The sequence below is a fragment of the Gopherus evgoodei genome, chromosome 12 (genome assembly GCF_007399415.2).
Source record: "Gopherus evgoodei ecotype Sinaloan lineage chromosome 12, rGopEvg1_v1.p, whole genome shotgun sequence".
NCBI lineage: Eukaryota > Metazoa > Chordata > Testudines > Testudinidae > Gopherus > Gopherus evgoodei.
The window spans coordinates 16,915,116-16,937,590 of record NC_044333.1 but is presented as its reverse complement, the minus strand read 5'-3'; the positions used below and the strand labels follow the sequence as shown (position 1 = coordinate 16,937,590).

At 41.0% G+C, this 22,475-nt stretch overlaps 1 protein-coding gene across 1 annotated transcript in view; it reads left to right on the top strand.

Annotated features, from left to right (window-relative positions):
• The window catches only part of ADCY7 (adenylate cyclase 7), a 119,478-nt gene that overhangs the window by 79,698 nt on the left and 17,305 nt on the right, over positions 1 to 22,475 (top strand). The window contains 8 exon segments of the mRNA XM_030582267.1: positions 3,417 to 3,544; positions 5,277 to 5,435; positions 11,751 to 11,883; positions 16,378 to 16,563; positions 17,811 to 17,854; positions 19,097 to 19,150; positions 20,336 to 20,416; positions 21,500 to 21,572. Of these exon segments, the coding sequence (XP_030438127.1) occupies positions 3,417 to 3,544; positions 5,277 to 5,435; positions 11,751 to 11,883; positions 16,378 to 16,563; positions 17,811 to 17,854; positions 19,097 to 19,150; positions 20,336 to 20,416; positions 21,500 to 21,572 (858 nt within the window).

Sequence of the window (22,475 nt, the reverse complement as noted above, 5' to 3'; positions counted from 1 at the left end):
CAGGGTGCCTTTGGTGGCTTGCCTGCGTAGGGTCCGCTAGTCCTGCTTCTTCAGTGGACCCTCCGTGCTTGGGGCGGCAAAATGTCTAGAGCCTATTGTCAGTGTTATGGAGCTAACATAGCTTCAAAAGAGTAAAGTTGTATTTTATTTTGTCCTGTAATGTACAAGAAGTAAATGCCAGCCAAGTTCTGGTTCTAGAAATTTATTGTTGATGAAGAATAAGGAAAGAACAAAGCCTGGCTTTCAGAACTCCCAATCCTTGATTTTTTTTGGAGATTGTAGTTTGATTTATAAACTGAGCATATTTGGGTATAGGTAACTAACTGAAGCATAGAAGAATTTAATGGGGTTGGAAAAATCTCATTTAGTTTGTAAAGTTCTAGAGCTTTCTGGAAAGTAAGCAGGAGAAGTTGTAAATTCTAGAATAGGGGATTATGCTGCTGTTAAAGTATTGTGTAATTATGCTATAAATAATTGAAAGAGAAGACTCCTTAACAAAATATTAAATTAAATCTTGATGGATGTGGGCAAATTAGATTGTTGAATGTACTATATCCCTTGTGCTAAAACAGCATACATTAAAGCCTTGTAAACAATAAATTATCTTTTCCCACACTTCTAATTTGTCATATAGTATTTCCAGGAGTTGAGTTGTAATTACAGCTTTGCAAGCTCTGGAGAATAAGAGGGTCATACTAACCTTCTTATTAGAGCTACATTTTTGTATGACACATGGCTTATGACCACATGGTTTGATACAACTGTTATTTCAGTTGCATGGGTTTTTTATGCCACAGGATAAAAATATATAAAATAAGTAAAATAAAAATGGATTTTTTTAATGAAAGTGAATTGAAAGGATAACTATGGGCATTGTTTGTAACGGTTCTTTAGGTTCAGAAAAAGTAACAACTGAATTGTCTTTATAAAACAGTATAATTTATTTTTGTACAGTATTTCATAAAAATAATCTCAAAATACTCTACAGCGGATTTATTAATATAATTTACAGGTTACCTTATGTCCTGTGATTAGCACCTGTCAATATGAAAGCTCAGCTGAATACATACGTATTTTGGACTTCACAAAATTGTGGAAATGTTTTAATTAAACTTTCCTCAATGTTGTTTTGGCTGTTTTCATTTAACACAGTAAATCACCCTGATGTTTTTATGATATTTTGTGAGACCAGTAATATGGCTGCACAAACATTTCCAAACTAATTTTTGAAGCAAAACCAATTTTCTTACAAAATGGTGCAGAAATGTCAGGAAAATTGGAGTGATTTTAATTTCACAAAGAAATGCAAAAATGCACAAAATTTGAGCTGCCTCCCTGGCTAGATGAGGATGCAGATGTTCGGAGCAGGTAAGGTGAATCCTCCTGGAAACTAGGAAATTATCCGCATGCCAGATGTACGTGGCGAAGTGGTCCAGGTTCTCCAAGTGGGTGAGTGAGTGGGGAGTCTCCCCTTCCTCCGCACCTCTCCAGCTTGTCCTGAACTACCTCTGTCCCTTAGGACTCAGGGACTGGCACCCACCTCCGTCAGGGTACATTTGGCGGCCATATCGGCCTTCCACCCGCTGGTGCAAGGGTACTCGGTCTTTTCCCACTCTATGACTTCCCATTTCCTGAGGCGCCTTGACTGTTCATTCCCATACGCTAGACCCCCTGTGCCGCAGTGGGACCTGAACCTAGTTTTGTCCCGACTCACGGGTCCTCCCTTTGAGCCCCTGACCATGTGTTCATGGTCTTACCTCTCATGGAAGGTAGCCTTCCTTGTAGTGATCACGTTGGCCTGACGTGTCTCGGAGCTCAGGGCCTTGACCTTGGAACCTCCCTACATGGTCTTCCACAGGGACAAAGTCCAGCTTTGCCCACAACCGGCGTTCCTTCCGGAGGTGGTCTCTGCCTTCCGTATAGAACAGAGCATCTTTCTTCTCTGCCCTAAGCCCCATTCTTCCAATGAGGAATGCTGCCTCCATACGCTAGATGTATGTAGAGCGCTGGCCTTTTATCTGGATTGGACCAAGCCATTCCAGAAATCTTCGCAACTTTTTGTTGCCTCGGCCAAGCAGGTGAAAGGGCAATCTATCTTCACCCAGCATTTTTCCTGATGGATCACCTCGTGCATATGCACGTGCTATGACCTGGCAGGGGTTCCCCCGCCATCGATCGTCAGGGCACACTCTACGAGGGCTCAGGCCTCATCAGCTGCCAATGTAGCACATGACCCTATTCTAGACATTTGTAGAGCAGCCTCTTGGGCCTCTGTTCACACATTTACTTCGTGTTATGCGATCGTCTCCCAGTCTAGGGATGATGCCGGGTTTGGCAGGGCGGTACTCTGTCCCAGCCTATCGTGAACTCCTACCTCCAACAGGTATGGCTTGGAATCACCTACTGTGGAATACACATGAGCAATCACTCGAAGAAGAAAGGGCAGTTACCTGTTCCGTAACTGGCCTTCTTTGAGATGTGTTGCTTATGTCTATTTCACACCCCACCATCCTTCCCCTCTGTCGGAGTTGTCCGTCAAGAAAGAACCAAGGGTGTGGGGAGCGCACGGTCCCCCTTATAGCACGATATACAGGCGCCATTCCAGGAGTCGCTGCGGTGCTCCCCCAGTACAGGTACTGCTAAGAGAAAAACTTCCGGCACCGGTGCACATGTCGAGCACGGCAGCATGCACACCTACTGTTGAATAGACACGAGCAACACATCTCAAATAACGCCAGTTACGGAACAGGTAACTGTCCCTTTCCATCCTGCAGTTGGCAGGCGGGCATTCTCTTGTGAAATTGCATTGCTGTTCTATTGCTAGAAGTATCAAAATTGTGGTTCTTGCTGGCTTCTCTCTTCAGGCAACTGCAAACATCCTCAGTAAACTGTTGGGCTGAATATCCAGACCCCTGGTTCCTTCCCCAAGCTTTGGCAGGTCTGGTGACAACACACAGTGCTTTATCCACTAGAGCAGCCTTGCAAAATGCTTCAGTCAGGGCAAGTAATTTATTATTGGCTTCCAATTTACGAAAAACTATGGTAAAATGGCAGACTAGCAGATTTTGTCCATCTGGTGGTAAATTCCATGACAATTATGCAGGACTACATAACTGGAGTAGCCCCATAAGTAATAAAGCCATCTCACTGACTTCTTTCTGGTTTAATTTTATTTTTGGTTTCGGTAACACTCAGGAGTGAAGCAGGTGACAAGAAACATCACTCACAAACCCCTTTGGGTTTTGAATGTAGAAGGAGGGAAATTGTTTTGTTGCTTCAACCAGGATTAAATGGGGCCTAACTTTTCTCAGAATGACATTGATAAGTGATGTCTCCTATGTTATGTACTCTGGGTATGTACTGATGCATATAAGCAGTGCTTTTTCCTGTTATGTTTCTTTCTCTTTATTTTGCAGGAAAATGAATGCATGAGAATAAAAATTTTGGGGGACTGTTATTATTGTGTCTCAGGCCTACCTGTGTCCTTACCGGTTCATGCCCGGAACTGTGTGAAAATGGGACTTGACATGTGTGAAGCTATAAAGTATGTATTGTTTAAAAAGGACTTTTTAACTTATAGACACTCAGAAAATAAACAGGCACCTTAGAAATGTAGGGCTGGGATTTTTTTTTCTTTTTGGGTAAGATCATTCTTAGTCTTTTGTGTGGACAGTCTAGAATGCATTCACTAACTATTGTATCACCTATGCTATTTCATTTTGCATGTGTCATGTGAGAATGGCTCCAACCTCTTTTCTATGAACAAAATATCTATTATGAGAGCAGAACATCATGGGTCTCCATGGCTTATGTAGAAAGGAGATGAAATCAGAAGAGAATAAAATGCTGAATGAAATACTTTGAGGCCAATTTATTATTTTTAGTTATACATGATTTATCATAAATCCATAAAATCAAAAAGTGTGAAGTCTGCTTGATGGTGTTAGTATTCCTTTGGGCTCGTCTGCCTAGTGCAGTAAAGTGCATCGGAGAGGTGTAATTTATAAAGCACTCTGACCTGTTGTAAACTGCCCCATGTAGACCCTGCTGGAGGGTCTACGTTAACTAGACACCTTTTAGAGCATGCAAGCAGGATCTACACAGGGCAGTTAAAGCACTCTGATGTGTTGTGCACTACAAATCACACCCGTCTAATGCACTTTGACAATGCTGTGTAGACAAGCCTTTTTTTGTTTTGTTTTTTTGTTTACAAAAAGTTGTTTCCACACATCTAGGAGCAGTCACCACCCTTTTATTATTTCTATTGCTTAGCACACAAAATGTATTGAGGAGGAGAAGAGTAGTGTACCAGGCCTGATTTTGCATTCCTTGTGTGCAGAAGGAATGCAGATTTGGGTGCACAAAGAGTGCAAGGTCAGGTGTCAAGGTGGTAATGCAAAGGTATGGTTCCATCCCCACAATAATGTGGGATTCTGTAATGTTTCATTCTAAGGTTACACAGTACGAATGGATTGACTGCTTATTACATTCCAGCATCATCTCATGTTTAGGCTTAAATTTCAGTGGTGAAGGTAATTAAGCTATGCTGTTGCTTATATTAAAGAGAACAAAGTTGGCTAGGACAACTGAAATTACTGCCAACTCTTTCAAATACTGTCGTGAGACCACCTACAGCCTCTATTAACTCTAGCATAAATAGAAAGGACATATATTTAAGAATATTTCACAAGGTTTAAACTCTAGCCGCAGCCTAACATCCAAATAACACAAAAATGGTTTGTTTGTGTGTAAATTATATTTAAATTCCAAAGATTTAATTCTCCTTTCTTGTACATTTTAGCTGTGTCAGTGCCAAGGGATAGCCAAAAGTTGGTCTAACTTTGTACCCATTGACTTTAGTAGGAGGAGAGTTAGACCACTTCCTATGGCTTTGACGGTCCCATCCTAAGTTCATGTTTCTTTTCATTATGAAACTAAGCCTTGTGTGTATTCTAATCTTAATTGCTACGCTGAATCACTGTGCCATGAGCTGAGAATCAGTCCATTTGTCTACCCTTTATTTGGGAGACCATAGTAATGGTATTATTTTATGCAATAAAATTAGAAAAGCTTCAGATGCACAAATCAGAGGAAGTCTCCATAAAATCTTTGGATACTTTTAATAAATCACCACATTTTTCCCTCCTGTGTTCAGCAATTCTAAGTTTCACATCTGCTTTTTGTTGAGTGGAGTAAATCGAACCTCAGTAAGTAATGTATATATGTGGGGCAGTTAGCTTTTCTGATTTTTCTCCCCTCTTCCCTTCCCCCCTAAGACAAGTGAAAGAAGCCACTGGAGTGGACATCAGTATGAGAGTTGGTATCCATTCTGGGAATGTACTTTGTGGCGTGATTGGACTCCGGAAATGGCAGTATGATGTGTGGTCTCATGATGTTTCCTTAGCTAATCGTATGGAATCCTCAGGAATACCTGGGTAAGAATGTTTGTTTTGGCTGCTTCTTCAGTTCCACAATGATAATTTTTATATTATTTCAATATTTCATTATATTATGTTGGGCCTGGAATCCATAACTGTGCTGCTGCCTTTATTTTAATCAATGAAGGTTTGAAATGGGCAAAAATGTCTGTTCACTTCTACTTTGAAAAATGTTTGTCTCTTGATAATTTCTCACCTGATCCATAGAACTCTTATCTTCAGTGAGTAAATGCTTCTTATATAGCTCTTGACCTTCCTTGCATCTATGAAACTGTTCTGTTGTATGCTGACTGACTTGATTCAAGTTGTACATAAAGATATATATGTGTTTGTAAATTTAGATGAAAACACATACACAGCTTCTGTAGGCAATAGAAGGCTGTATACTTACTTAGTGTTTCTACTGATGATTTAAATCAAATGTTAGTGATACATTTATTTAGAGAGAGCTCCAGAAAACCAAGATAAAAATGCAGCCTTATGATGTATAAACAGTAGGTTTGTGTGTAGTTTGTCTATAATAATGATAATTAATAATAATAATAATAATAACACTTTCTATCTATAGATCACAAAGCACTTTACAAAGGAAGGTAGTAAGCATGTTTATGTATTTTTATAGTGGGGAAACTGAAGCAGAGGTGTAAAGTGACCTGCCTGATGTCACACAGCAGGGCAGTATGGAATTTGGGAATAGAACATGGGTCTCCTGACTCCCAGTGCAGTGCTCTATCCATGGTTCAAGATGCCTATCTTAGATATTTACTAAAAATAACATGAAATGTAAATATTCTTTAAAACACAACCATTTAGTATTTCCCTTATTCAGAAATGTTACCGAAATATCGGGTCTGCCTAGCTGAGAGCCAAGTAACAGCCTGACAGGGATAAGGAAAAAATGCTTTATTCTGCAGAAAAAGAAGAGCCTGTACCTTGGTACAAAAGACTCTGTCTTCCACAAGTTTCACAGACCTTTTATACACATTCAGACAAAGACCCTTGCGTGTTAATTCTTGATTGGTAAGTGTAAAATCTCATGCTCCCTTTATCTAAGTAGATCTAACTGGTTTGGAGCAGGATCTTCCTGCTTTGAGGCAGAGGAAGAGAGAGTGCAAAAATTCAGGCTACTGTGTCCATGAGCAGTACTCACTCCCCGCCCACCTACTGGCCGCTTGTAGTCTATTAAGGGGGGTCAGCCAGCTTTCACAATCCCCCCTTCGGGCCTGGCAAGCCCAGATTGCCAGGTCCGTTACATAATTTACGATCAACCTGAAGAGACAGGTACTGAGTTGTCTTACGGACAGCAGAGCCTTTGGTTACAGCATTATACAGACATTTTGCGCATTGTATTACTATCCAAACAATACATAGGAAGAACAGACAGAAAATAATCCATTTAACAATCGTACGGAAAAGACCAGTAAACCAGGACCCAAGGTCTGGGAGAAGGTCCTCAAAATTAAAGGTGTGATCAAGAGATACAGGCTGAAAAACAACAGCAGCGTTCTTAATAGCCTGTAAATCCTGTTCAATTAAGCCAGAGTGATTAACCTAAAAGCAACATTTTTCGCCTATGCAAGCACAAGCCCCCCCTAATTCAGCATTCATGGCATCTAGCACACGTCTATTTTACATAGCTACTTCTGCTATTTCATCAATCTCTCGTTGCAACTTTTGAAAAGCGTCTATTGATGCATTAGCTGCTTTTTCAAGCTCTGTAGAAATATTTACAACTGCTCTCTCTAGTTCAGCTACCCCCAACCCAGGAATGAACGCACGGACAAAGGAATGAAATCCTGTCTGCCTAGCAACTAAGGGATTCTCGGCGCGCTTGGTTCTAGTCCTTATGGAGGGGGTAAAAAGCTTGTGAGAATAGCTTCCCAGGTTGAGGATCTGACTAGAATCTAACGTGGTGTTAATTTGAACATCAGGCAATACCCAGGCCACATCACACTGACCCCGCCAGCCGGGAGGGAGAGCTTTGTAGGCGCTATGGCCACAGATAAAATACAAGCCAGGGGTCTCTAAATAGAGGGTAAGGGTATTACCCACGACTGTGTGGCGTTGGGTCACTAATACATCCCACTGCTGGGGGGTACCTACCATGCGGTCTTGGCACCTCCAATGGGAGATATTTAAGCTTACTAGGGCATGGGTAGCATTTAGGATGCCCCCACAATACATAACAGCAAACAAATTAGCTGTAAAACTTGCAAGCAATCCCATGGGCTGTGGGCATCCAGACATTTTTTGAAGGGATGAGTGAGGCAACACAATGCCAGAATAAACATCCATATAAAAGGTATGAGTACTATTCACGGGGCCCAGCGGGAGAAACGAGGGGATCCATTTCCCTTGATAAAGAATGCCTGTTGCCCTTACAGTAAAGGCCCTGTCTAGGAGTCAAGGGAGTTTCTGGGTATTCTCAGAAATATTCACAGGGGGAAATGTCCCAGTCTCAATATCAAACCGAAGGGTTTGGTCACAGGCCTCAAGGGGAAGGTAGCCTACCTCTTTCCCAATCCCTTTAGTATTTTCCAAACAAAGGAGCAGGTTATACCCAATCCCAAGGATATCAAAAAGAGGGACCCCCTTAGCTTCCCAGCAATAATACCAAACTTCAGATACCTTCCCGTATTTATCATACTGGTATTCCCCTGCCCAGGCCCATTCAGTTTTTTGTACTACCTGCAAGGAGAGTACTTCAGAGAGATTTGCAGGAACAGCCCACAACCCTATTCCTTCTTCAGAACGAGTCTGGTGGCACATCCAGCAATCAGACAGGTGTCCCAATATAGCCAGTCGCTGTAAGGACTTAATCGCTGGGTGGGAGTTGGCATGTATAAAGGGCAAACTGAAAACAAGTAACAATTGTATCACTCCCCAGAAATTCATAGTCAGTAAAGTCTCAGGACTTATTCCGTCGGAACAGGAGCTTCAGTCCCTCGAGAGGCTCAGCCTTCCAGGTATCGTCTGCTTCTGGCTCCTCCGGGTTGCGGTGGGAATAGAACATAGGTCTCCTGACTCCCAGTGCAGTGCTCTATCCATTGGTTCAAGATGCCTATCTTAGATACTTACTAAAAATAACATGAAATGTAAATATTCTTTAAAACACAAACGTTTAGTATTTCCCTTATTCAGAAAGAATAGCAACTTAATGTTTTTCTGTGTTGCAGTATATGTAATATTTGAAATTGTGATTATAAAATACCCCAAATGCTGTTTTAAAAAATAAAACAAAACAAATAAAGATGTCCTGGGCTTGCACACACTCATTTTATTAACTATTTGAATTACAGTAGTACCTAAATGCCCCAGCTGAGGGCAGGACCCCTTTGTGCTGGGCTCTGTGACATGCCAGCCACAATAGAATCGAGCACACTGCTCGTGTGCTGTCTTGACTCTGCAGTGCTAACAGAGGTACAGAATTGTAAAGTGTTTTTTTTTTCCCCCTGTGAAGCGAGCTAGAATGACTCTTAATACAATGAGGGAATCAGAAGGTGCATTTTTACAGTCAATTTTAGGACCATAACCACTTTATAAAGCTTTGATGACTCTGTTCCCTTCTACATGCTTATGTTTAACTCTCTGTTAAATATTATGACTGATTTAGGTTGGCCTGCCTGTGCCGAAATGGCACCGTGCAATACTGCACTTTCTACACTGCCTAGCACTGGGTCGTCATTGAGTTCATAATTTACATTGTTTGACTGAAGGGGACATTTTGTGTCACAGGAGTTATGGTGTGGCCTCACAGAGAGGCTGCTTGCTACACAGCTCCTGTGAAAAAAATACAGCGTGGGTGAGATTCCCATAAGCACACAGTGTTGGCTAAGCTTGCTGTCACTGCAGTCAATGGAAGTTTTATTTCATTGGGAGCAGTTAGGCAGACATTGAGCACTGGAAAACCCCACACTATAACAAAATGATATGCAAAACTGACCATGTTTGTTCATTTTACTGTAAGGTGTGATGTTTCTTTTTTGTTTTGCCATCTGATTTTTTTTCTCTCTACAATGTAATAGACATTGTAAATGATCTGCAGGTGTATTCAGTTTTTAGTTTACTGGTGAAATTTTATTGATGTGCACCCAAATACCTTTCCATAGAAAAATGGCTGAGCTTCTGACCTAGAGCAGAGTTATTTGTACCATAGTAATGTGACCTCACTTCTTTTCTGTGCTTCTGAATAATATTTTAAAAGCATTTGGTGTTGCTGAGCTGGTTACTGATGGTCATTTCTGCATGTATCTGAAAGATCAGAAAGTGTTTTACTGTAACCTTTGAAATGTCACTCTTGTTGTAATTTAACTTAATAGCTTTTTTTGTTCATCTGAAGAACAGGCTGACTTAAGCAACATTTACTAGTTTAGGCCCAGCCCTGCAATCCTTACTGCGAGTAACCTGTTTGCCTTCAAGGCTGGGTGAGGAGGGGACAGTATATTTACCCTCGTCTGGAAATGACCAAAAATGGCATTGAGGCAGCAGTTGGCATTATATACCTGTCCATTTTTCAGTGAGGCCCAAGTAACGTCCATGAGCAAATAAAGCTCCTTTAATCATTTCAGAAATTGTCGAAACATTTCCTTTTTTGTTTCTAAATATTTAGAAAAACTTTTTTTATGACCAGCTCTTGTTGTGACCTGATGATTGTAATCTTATAAACAATATATCCTTTATGGTACTGACCTTTACTCTACAATGGGATTTAAGTGAAGGAGAGAAGACGTGCTTGCATCAAGGTCTGAAGTGTGCTGCATTTATTGTGTAGGCTTAAAAAAAGCATCTTTTGCTGTTAATCATAATATGCAGCCGAGCAAACTCTTGAATCAAGATACTGTCTAACAGAGGTTGTATTTGAATGGTTCTAATATATTGGAAATCCCTAAAGAATTTGCTGAATGGGAGACTGTCTCTAAATAAGCCCTGGTTAATTTTGGGTGTCACCTAGCATTTTACAGTTGTTACTGGACATAAATAATAATGATTAGGGCATCTTATAAAATTTCATTTTAGAAAGTCCTCTTAGGCTGGTTACAGCTGAGGTAAGGATTGCAACAAAATAATCTCGTAAACCAGTTGCCAGGAAACAAAACAGAAACATCTCCAGTCACTATGGGGCTAAGTGCAGCCACGACGGGGTTCAGCCCTCCCTGCTCCAAGGCATTCTCGCCTATTGAGTCCCAAAGAGCTACCTTTCCTCCTGGGAAATCTGATTGGTCAGCAGTCTCCGACCCTTCCGTTGAGCACATGTGCAGGGAAAGCAAGTGGGGAGCTGCCATTAACCTATTTCTTGCTGCAATCAGCTGAGCCATCTGAACTCTCTCACAAATTCCATTTTAAAGTCAGTGACTGGATTCTCTTCCCAGCTCTGTAGTTGATTAATTGTGTGACCTTGGGCAGATTATTTAAGCTCTCTCTGCCTGAATTACTCTATCTATAAAATAGGGTAATCTATAGGTACAGAGAAGCATATAAGTGAAAGGATCATTATTGTTGTTGTTATATTAACACATTTAATTATTCGGAATGTCTTTTATTGAGCAATTCTATAGAAAGGGGTTGCACAAACACCTGATTCCTTGTGATTATCTAGTGCAACGAAATATTCAAGACAAGGCTTGTGATCAGAATGAATGCGTGGGAGTATTAGCAGATCCTGTTCAGAGACCTGCACTGTTGCTGCTGTGCTTCTGATTGCTCTCTCCAGAAAAAAATACATGCTCAGAATTGCCTTCCTTGTTGTTAAACCTTCCATGGATTTGCTCTAACCCACTTTGCTGATATTCCCTCTGCCTGTCTAGCACAGGACTCATCCCTCCACACAGTTTAACTATTGGGGTGTGTGTGTGTGTGTGTGTGTGTGTGTGTGTGTGTGTGTGTGTGTGTGTGTGTGTGTGTGAGAGAGAGAGAGAGAGCAAGCATTCTCTTGACGCTCCTGTCATCTAGAACAACCTTCCTCTGTCTCTTTGCCTTGTCAGTCATCAAATCTTCATTGACGATATTTCTTCTGCTTGCCTGCACCTCTTAATTTCTCTATCCCTCTGCTATTTACTTTCATGTATTACTTAGTACTAAGAAGCGTTTTGGGATACACATGCTATGAAAGATGCAACACAAATAAAGTTGTATTGTATAATGTACCATGAAGGATCACAATGCTGTTTGAACTGCTGGCAGTATCCTGGAGTCGTCTGCCAAAGCTGTTGAAAAGCACAGACATGTCAACGGGGGCCATTGAAATGTAAATGAGTTGCTTAAACTGACCTTTCCCTAGATGTTTAGGCCTTTTGTTCCTTTTCCCCGCTCTAGTCGTGTACACATCACTGAAGCAACACTAAATCACCTAGGCAAAGCTTACGAAGTGGAAGAAGGGAATGGACACCTGAGAGACCCATACCTTAAAGCAATGAACATCAAAACCTACTTGGTGATTGACCCGAGGGTATGTGTCTACATTTAAAATATATATATATATGCGCGTGTTTTAGTTCAGGAATATTGTGTGTGTGTGTGAAAGAGAGAGAGAGTATGTGGTTTGAATGCAGGACTGCTGGATCTAAAAGCATGTGCCTGTACAGTTTGAGTTAAAAGTCCATTAGCTTGAAGGCAGTAGCAAACTTACAAATGTCTTACATGGTCCAGCCACTAGAGAGGGCCAAAAATGCATGCTTATCTATTATTTGGGGGGGAGGTGTGTGTCATGCAAAGCAGTTTATGGAGAAAGGCTTTGCGTAAAGCTAAACTATATAATAATCCTGAATTTCAAAGGAAAAACTTTGCAGTAAAGTCCATTTAAAAAAATGCCTGAAGCTCCTGAAGCAAATACTTATTAAATTGATCTGCCCGCTCTCTCAGAAGGAAAGCTTGTTTTATCTAGTGTTCAGTGTAGCATATACAAGTGGCTTCACCATAGATACCTCAGTAGCCAAATATTAAACATTCATTTATTACTGCTGTCCCTAGAAAGGGATGTTCGAGGGTGGTGGTCACACATGAATATTTGTTAACTACTGAGACTGTCTGCCCAACAGAGATCCTCTTTGTTCCTTAAAGCCTTCCTCAATCCTCCTCTTGTGTGCCAGAAGTGGAAAATACATCCACATCTACAAGGGTTCTCTAGTGTGATTAATCTCCGAATTAGCACCAAACTGTGGCTTCATCACCATCAGCCATTCCTCAATAGTTCACTCTATTCACTCTCTTTCAATATTACCCCGATACACTCCATTTCAGGATGAAGTGCTAGTGTTACAAGTGAGACAAAGGGATGCATCTAATTCTCCTCCCTATAGTTCATGCTCTTCTCTGGCTACCTATAAACAAACAAAACAAACCACTTGGGTGTTTAACAGTTTTGAGAGTTTTCTAATGAAAAGCAAATAAAGAATCAAAAGAAGAGACTCAGGGGCACTTCTGAAATACTGTCTGAGATTAGGCTCTGCTAGTCACATCCAGAGTTTGGCTCGTGAAGTGTATTGCAATGAAGTCCAGTTCCTGTATTTCATTGGATTCCCTGAGTGTGGATTATGTGCCTTTGCAGCCAATCCTGAGCTTCCTGGGTTTGCTAGTGCAGTCAGGGCTGGCTCAGCCCTGCAGACAGAACAGGCATCCATCTAGGGTAGCAAAACATTAACTAACTGTTAATTAATAGCAAAACTGCTAATTAACTGGATGACTGTGAGTGAACATTTGCCATTTTGCTTATGGAAGTAATATGCCTAAAGCTCGGCTTCTGTAGTGTTTTCTTATGCACAGACCTTGTTGACTGATACCACTGATCCTTCTTTGTTATGCCCTCAGAAATATGAAAGTTTTGTTCCTGTTGAAACCCAGCTCTTGCTGTTCTTATGTTCCCCGATAGGAGTTCTGTGGCTCAGGTAGTAGAGACTCTGAAGAAGCTTGTGTTATCTGCTTTGTTGTTTTGATTAGGTTTCCTGTCTAGGATGCTTTATATAACCTCCATGTATAACTCACTTATTTCTGTATTCTGGATCAATAGCCCTGAAAGCCATTCTTCAAACACTGATCATACTGTGGTGCTGAAGTTTGCTATTAAATTCCCATTTAACAGATAGAAATAAGAAAAATGAATAGCAAGACCAGTACAGGCAGACACTTAGAGCATTCATCAGAAACTTTTTAAACCTGCTAGGAGCCACCTTCTCTCTTGACCCCTCCTCCCACCGCAATTGTTTCTTTGTAGGTCCCTCTGCTCTGGTTACTTCCTCTCTTTTTTTCCCCCCTCATTCCTCCAGCTCAGCTGAAATCTATATGCACCTTGGGGTGGAGTTATCAGTTGGTGTATCTCATGGTTGAGCTGAGTACCTTGAGAGCAAGAAATTTATGCTGGGAGTGAAACAGCTGTCTGAGTCCCCAGCTGGGGCCCATTAGTTTCTACTGTGGCTAGCTACATTAGGCATTACTACTAGAGCAGGGAGGGAATGTGGGCAGCTTCAAGGAGCTACGTGTCACTGCAGAATGTATTTGAAGAGTGTGGGAAGGGTGGATCGGATGGACTCTGTCACTATATGTTCCAGCAGTCTTACTGGCTGAATCTTTCAGCCAAGATCTCTCCCCAGTCTGATGATGCTTCCTTTATCTTTCAAGTGTTGTCGATGCTGTGAGTAGAGATGAAGGGAGAGATCTGGGGAGTTTTCTCCTCTTTCTTATAGCAATTCTCTTCTTTGAAAATCCTCTCCAGCTGCGGTTCAGGTGATGGAAAGTCTGATTGCATGGGAACTTCCAGCTGTTCCTTTGCCAAGCTGTACATTTCTTGCTCTCACCCTTTTTCCTGCCAAAGAATGGCCACTTAGCCGGATGATAGTCCATTTAATTTTGTTGACACCTGGCTGAGGCATCAGTTTGCCTTTTGTCTCTGAGGAACTGGTTTGTGCCTGCTTTTATGAAATTGGAACACGTCTCAGGAATGTCAGCAGTAGACATGCAACTTTACATACAATATTGCCATACATATTTTACCAGGACAATAATGACCAACAGATTATGAGTTTTCAAATGATACCTCATAAGGCATGCTTTGTACAGAATCGTTTTACAAAATAGTTTTGCAAAAAGGGTGAACATGGGGATATGGACTATCACAGGCAGTTTTTCAAATTTCTCTCTTTAGCGATACCGCCAGAAAAGGCCATTCAAACTGTTTGTAATTTAAAGAATGTGATGTTTGCCACCCATGGTACAATTAAACTTGTATTCTGAAAAGTGTTTTGAAAAAAAATGGCACCACAGAATGTTAGAGGTATGCATCATCAGTAATAAAGATTCTGCAGTTAAAATTTAGTTTACAGTTAATACCTCAGCCAGAATAGAGTAGAATTGAATTCCCTCTTCCATAGCTCTAAATTATGTCCTTAGTTCTGCTTGTGTAAGTGCCGTTGCTTTCTATGAAGGTGGTACACATATAACAGAGCAGAATTTTATCTTGATCAATAAGGCAAGCAGATAGGATTGAGAATACACAGAGCTGGATGACTGCTCTATTGAGTAAGAAAGATGCCCTTTTCACAGATCACATTTCTGACCATAATCATGCTTTTTTTTTTTTTTTTTTTACTGAGAACAAAATATCAATGTATGTTCAGCGAACAACTGAGAGTTAGAAATTCTATGAAATGTTGAATAAGTAACAACCTGCTTTTTGTCTTGCGTGCTTGGTGTCCAGTACTTATTATCATAATATGTATACAAAGACAACACAGTTGTCAGATGTGCTATTTTTTTAAAAGGTACATAACATATCTAAGGGAATTTAATATTCCCCTCCCCCCTGCACCCACACCAGTTTTATGGGAGGTGAAGTTGTTTGTGTGCTACTTATTTTCACAACTTCCAAATAATCATAAGAACCCCTAAGAACATAAGAATGGCCACACTGGGTCAGACCAAAGGTCAATCTAGTTTCGTTCCCTGTCTTCCGACAGTGGCCAATACCAGATGCTTCAAAGTGAATGAACAGAACAGGGCAATCATCAAGTGATCCCTGTACAATCTCATTGATTAATAATAGCTTGAAGCAGTATGCAAATTTTTATTTCCCTGTAATTAGGAATCATGAGGCCACATAATTCCCTTTAAATCCAAGTATCCAAAGATTGGAAAGAAAAAGAATTAGCAGAAAACAAATCAAATGATCTTCTTTAGCTGTTTTAAATTACAGACTCGATACTGTGCAGACATGCAGGTGATTGGGTGCTTTACACTATTCTGTGATTAGATTTTTACTGGCATGCTATGCTGTGTGTGTACTCATCAGCGTGATTTGATATACCTCCGTTAAAATGGCTCTTGTGCTCCTGGAGATGCCTAAAATGTGAGGATATGATTATTCATCAGTGCACAGTCTTAAGATCTGATACTTTATTACCCCATTTATTCCTAATGTCAGCTGCTTTTGGTCACATGAAGGGGCGTTATGAGGCTGATATGTTCCTTTGCTACACATCCATGGCAGAAGGACATAATCTCTGTTGCAATCCAGGGCTTTGTTGAACTCTGTTAAGCTTCCTCCCAACCATTGTGTGGATCCCTCTGTGTCATGTATCCAAGACCTCATGCTTATGGTCTTGTCCAGCCTTGACTTTCCTCTGACAGTGAGGAAACCCCTTCATCTGTCTGCAAGGGTCTGTGATCTCTGATGATGCTACACATGGTCCACAAAGCTAGAAGGTTGAATCAGAGCAGTTTTCCAAGCAGGGAACCTCAAGCAATTCAGTGTGTTATGATTTTCTTAAACTAAACTCTAACAAGACAGGAGATGGGGAATCAAGGATGGCACTCTGTCTGATATATGTAGTGCCATATCCCTGGAGACCAAAGTCCTCCATAGTTGTGTGTGTGGCTCTCAGGTACAAATCCAACAGAGCTTCAGAGCACAGTGAACTTTTTTTATATGTAAATGTGTGTCTCTTACTTTTAGTCTAAACAGCATACGTTGAATAATCATCTCCCTAAAACACGAGTGAATGACGGGCTGAAGATGCGAGCCTCTGTCCGTATGACACGTTATTTGGAGTCCTGGGGAGCAGCCAGGCCCTTTGCCCACCTGAACCACAGAGGAAGTGTCAGCAGTGAATCTTCAGCTCCAAGTGGAAGACAAAGAAAGGTGATGGATGGATTGGCACTTTTTTTTTATTCCTGCATGGGGTGTGGGTGTGACACCCACTGTTATGCGCGCACACAGCCTTAAGCAGGAACAGAAACACTGAGTTCAAGGAGATAGCACCAGAAAGCAAAACAGGAATAGGGAGTAGGAAGCAGGAAGGCAACACACACACACACACACACACACACACACACACACACACACACACACACACACACACACACACACACACACACACACACACACACACACACACACACACACACACACACACACACACACACACACACACACACACACACCAGTGATCATATAATCACACCATAGAATCAACCCAGAAATGAACAGGCCACTGCAGATAACAGAGCACAGGATGAATGGAAAGGTTAATCACGTAACAAGAGGATTGCTGCATCCTGCACCAGCTTCAGTTTCTGGATCAATTTAAAACGTAGCCCCAGTCTGGAGGGGGCCTCAACTGCTTTTCTAAGTGTGAACCTTAATTAGCTTGACTGTGCTAACGTGAAGAATGAAACAGGAATTTTTCTTCTCCTTTTCGTACTCCTGGAATTTCAGAGAGGATTTTAAAGGTAGAAGTTTAGGTTTTGACTCTGCAAAGTAATTAAGTCCATGCCTAACTTTAGTGCACATGTAAATTCTATTGATGTCCAGCCTTTTTTAATTAAGTGCTTTGCTGACTCCAGGCCATGGTAGCGTAGTGACTGTAAATAAATAAATCAGCCATTAAGCTCATCTTACTGAAAGAGGTGATATTGTTTCCAGTGCATCACAGTTATCCTCTGTCCTTTTTGGATCTTAACTTTCATCTAAGGACCCACTAGACCCAAAAGAGATCTCACTTTAGTGTCTCCTCTGAAGGATAGCATCTCTCATTCTGAAGCATCCTTCTTTTCCCCTCACTGCTTACATAACACCACATTATGGTATGGTGTTTGAATCTTAGATCTTCTGGCCCTGAAAAGTAAATGAAAGAGGTGCATCTTGCTCTCAGCTAGCCCATACTTATATGCTAATCAAATACCATGTAATGCTCAACACAACACCTCTGCAGCTCCTCTGTGTCTCCTTCCCTACTGGGGAACAAAGAGCTGCAGTATGAGTTGTCAGCTGAGATCCTCCCACTTGTGCTGTATCACTGTGTCTAAGTAGCTTTCTCTTACCAGCCATGTAAAATATTTTTTCTAGTTTATGAAATGTATAACTCACTCACAAATCCTTTTGTTTAGGAGATACCATTGAATTCTACAGGTCGTCAAAAGACTTCAGATAGGTAAGTCCAGCACCGTTGTTATGTTCCGTGCGGTCCCATTACAATTTGACATACTGTAATTGTGTGACTTTATTAAAACAAAAAACCAAAAACCCCTTGGTTGGCAGGAAGACCTATTGTGGTAGGCACTGTACAAAGAAGTAGTAAAACAGTACCTGCCCCAGAGAGCTTTCACTCTGGATCAATTTCAGATACACTGTACCTGTTTCTGTTTAGCAAGAAGAATATTGGATCTTGGTTGAAGAATAACTTCGGTAGTAAATTAGACCTGTTTAATGAAGTCAAATACAGTGGTTCTATGAGCTTGCAAATCTTAAAACTAGTTTTGAGCTCTGCATGGTTTACTTGTTCCCTACTGGTTGCCCTACTTGTGTTCTGCTGTGACATACTCATCCCACAAATTGTCAGTGACAGAATTTTTCCTGGTAGTCATTCTACACCTCCTTTTTATTCTCATTCACAATAGCAAGCTTTGGCCATTTCTTTATACATACTCTGTTAGATGAAGTTATTGTCAGGGTTGGCTCCAGTTTTTCTGCCACCCTAAGTGGCAAAAAAAAAAAAAAAGACAAGCGGCAGGACTTCGGCAGCTCAATTGCACTGCTTCTTTGGCAGCAATTCGGCGGCAGGTCCTTCACTCCCTCTCCTACTCTTCGGCAGCAGCTTAAGGAGGAAGAGAGGGAATGAGGGACCTGTTTCTGAATTTCCACTGAAGACCCGGACATGCTGCCCCGATACCGGACGGAATGCTGCCCCTATGCGTTGGCCACCCCAAGCGCCTGCTTCCTTAGCTGGTGCCTGGAGCCGGCCCTGGTTGTTATATTGTTCTCCAGCCAGCAGGGTACGTCATTCCAAGATGAACTGGTGTCTGAGACATTTAAAATATCTCATGGTTGCATATACAGGCCTCATATTCATCTTCAGTGGAACAATTTGTAAAGTCCAGTTTTTAAATGTTGCATTTAATCACAAGATGCTTCTTAGCAGCGCTTATGCTTTATTAAGTTAGAGCTGACTCTTTCTGAATGATGGATATTGCAGCTAATGTCTCTCATGAATATCCAGCCACACCAAATTTGGTATTTCAGACTTCTCATGAAAACTTCTCTAGAAAGAGATTTTTCATCTTGACAAAAGACTGCCTTCAAAATAATTTGTGTCTTGAATGATTAATTTGATTGTTGCTAATTAATCTGCTAGAGCTGTTGTATTACATTAAATGTGTATTTCTCTCTGTGTTAGTCTGCATGGATCTAGACAAGAACAGTTATGTCCCTCTTCACTTGTAAACTACAAGTGAGTTCCTCCTTTCTCCTTTTACTTCTGTACTTGTGTCACTCTGGATGCCCCATATTTCCTCACTGACTCCATATCCTTCTTTTTATAGAAAAGTAAGTGAGATACTGTTTGTGTAAGGAGGGAGGGTAACTTTAGAGAAATGTATACTTTTGTGTGCCATTCCTTTTTTATTTTTGTATTAGCAGTACTTGAGAATGGATATAAACCGGACACTAGGAAGTTTAGACTTGAAATTAGACAAAGGTTTCTAACCATTAGGGAAGTGAAATTCTGGAACAGCCTTCCAAGGGGAGGATTGGGGGCAAAAGACATATCTGGCTTTAAGACTAAGCTTGATAAGTTTATGGAGGGGATGGTATGATGAGATAGCCTAATTTTGGCAATTAATTTAGCAATTGATCTTTGATTATCAGCAGGTAAGTATGCCAAGTGGTCTGTGATGGGATGTTAGATGGATTGGGATCTGAGTTACGATAGAGAATTCTTTCCTGGGCGCTGGCTGGTGAGTCTTGCCCACATGCTCAGGGTTTAACTGATCGCCATATTTCGGGTCGGGAAGGAATTTTCCTCCAGGGCAGATTGGCAGAGGCCCTGGAGGTTTTTCGCCTTCTTCTGCAGCATGGGGCACGGATCGCTTGCTGGAGGATTCTTTGCAGCTTGAGGTCTTCAAACCACAATTTGAGGACTTCAATAACTCAGACATAGGTTAGGGGTTTGTTATAGAAGTGGATGGGTGAGATTCTGTGACCTGCATTGTGCAGGACGTCAGACTAGATGATCATAATGGTCCCTTCTGACCTTAAAGTCTATGAGTCTATGAGAATGTTCCCAATAGTTTTAAAAAAGTTTTGTTTGAAATTTTCCAGAAAATTGACGAGGTAATTGTATTTTTGCTTTAATAAGACCTGAGTTAGGCTTCATTGTGTAATGAAGTATTGGAATTATTTATATTTGTTTAAATAGTTTCTTGGGTTTATTTTGGAGATCTTGTTGTTGTTTTGATATATTTTGAGGAGATTTGTAATTAAGTGACAATGATGAATAATCATATCAGTATGTGACATCTACACTGTGCATATATTCTACAGCACATTTTGGAAGTCTGAATAGAGATGCATCACATTTATAAGCCAGAAATTGATTTGATGTTAATAGCGTCTGTGTCTTTCTCTCTATATTTAGAAATACGTCCCAGAAGGGAAGGATGGAAGAAGATACTTATGATGAAATGATGTCGACCATTGAGGGTCTCAGTTCGACTAAGTGCGTCATGTTTTTATTGTTTTTGTAGATTTTAAAAGCAGCTCTGCTTTTCTCCAGAGAGAACCTGCATTCTCAATTTTAAAGCTAGATGCAAATGTCATCTCTGAAAAATTTGTTTGCTTGTGTGCCATTTTGCTTGTTTTTAACATAAGTACAATGGGAATTATTTTGCATTAAAGTGCAGCTTAATAATATAGTTCCATTGTGAAATTCTCAGGTTACAGAAAAATGTTCATTTGTGAGAAAACAAGAAATTATAACTGAAAACAGATAATGTCCAATGTTCAATGCTACATTTCAACTGTCCCAGCACATTCACTATTCTAGGCATCTCCCAGCACATTACACAGTAGTGGGCCGAATACAGGTCACAGGAAATGTGGGAAGGTCAGAGGGTGAGGCAGCTGGGGCACACATGTAGGCAGAGGTCAGGAGCACATGGGTAACTGCTGGGAGCACTGCAGATATGACTCCCATGTCTGGTTCATGGAAGGTACATGGAGTATCAGTGCTAATAGCAGGCACAGAAGTTGGCACAGTATATCTGTAAAAAGTGGATGAGGGCTGAATTTTATATCTTCTAAAATGAATTCTAACATAGAAATTCCTATGATCTATACAAACATAGAATCATTTCAATTGGGAGGGAGCCATCCATCCCTTCTACTGGGTTATGGCAAGGCTGACATAATTGTACTCAAACCATCCCCAGTAGATGGCAGGTATTTGCAGGGTGAAGGCTAACCCATCTCTATCATCCATCTCTATCATCTCTAACCCATCTCTATCATCCATCTCTATCATCTCTAACCCAGCCAAGAAGGTTTCAGACTGGATTCCTTTTGCACTGATAACTATACTAGCAAAGGGATGACTAAACTGGTGCAAAACCATGAGAGCCAATAGCTGAAATGTAAAGGCTCTTAGAGTGCTTTGCCAGTTGTTCAGAAAAACATTATGCTGTGATAAACAAGCCATTGGCTATGTGAACCATGGAATCCAACCTGAAACATACGATTTTTGCATTCTGTTGTGTTAGTTTATTGCATACATTTTGTAAAACCTATTTCTATTTTAATGCAGACCATCGTGTAGTAACTCAGATGACTTCTGTGGATGCTCACTGTTTTTTGTAGAATCAGGATTGGAAAAAGAGGTTAGTAAGAGATGAATCTTTCTTTTTTGTTATCCGAAGTTGCAGTTAAAGGACTATGGCTACATGGGAGCTGGGAGCATGCTTTCCAGTCTGGGTAGACAGACATGCATTAGCTCTGCTTGAGCGTGCTAAAAATAGCAGTGTGAGCATTGTGGCACAGGTGATGGCTTGGGCTAGCTGCCCATGTCCAAGCCTAAGCTCTGGGTCTGAACTATTTTTATCACACTCGTCTCTGTCTGCTGGGACTGGGAGGCTCACCCCCAGCTGCAGTGTAGACGTACCTTCATAGAAACATGAAAGGACAATTGAAACTGAAAGTATGTTCGTTCCTATATTGGGATTCCTGAGGTGACTGCAGCCCCAAATGAATCTTAGGTGATGTGATGTAGTGCAGATCTCTTGGTTCACTTGGCTTATTCGCTCCTTCTTTGTAATGTGAATAATATGGACCAGTTAATAATCTAGAGTTAAACCTTGGCCCTTTAAAGTCAGTGGACGTTTTGGCAGTGGGTCCAGCATTAGTCTGAACATCTTTATTATTAAAAATCAGTAAGAGGTATTTAAAATGTGTCTTTACATGCATTGTAGCAAATAGGACTCTGCTTTCAAAGCTCATTATATAGCCGTATGATATTTGGTAGGTACAGTATGTGCCGTCTATGAATGGTTACATTATCCTTTATACTAAAACATCCTGAGTCATGGCTTAAATGGAGGCAGGATTGAATTTCAAATCTCCTTATGTATACAGTATTTTACCATTCTATTGCTCGCCCTTTCCCAAAGTCAGTAGGACCCACAACCCATCCCTGTACCCCCAAAAAAGAAGAGCCTTCACTGAACCACTCCAGTCTGAGGAGATCCCTCATTAAACCCAGAGTGATTTATGCATATGGACACATT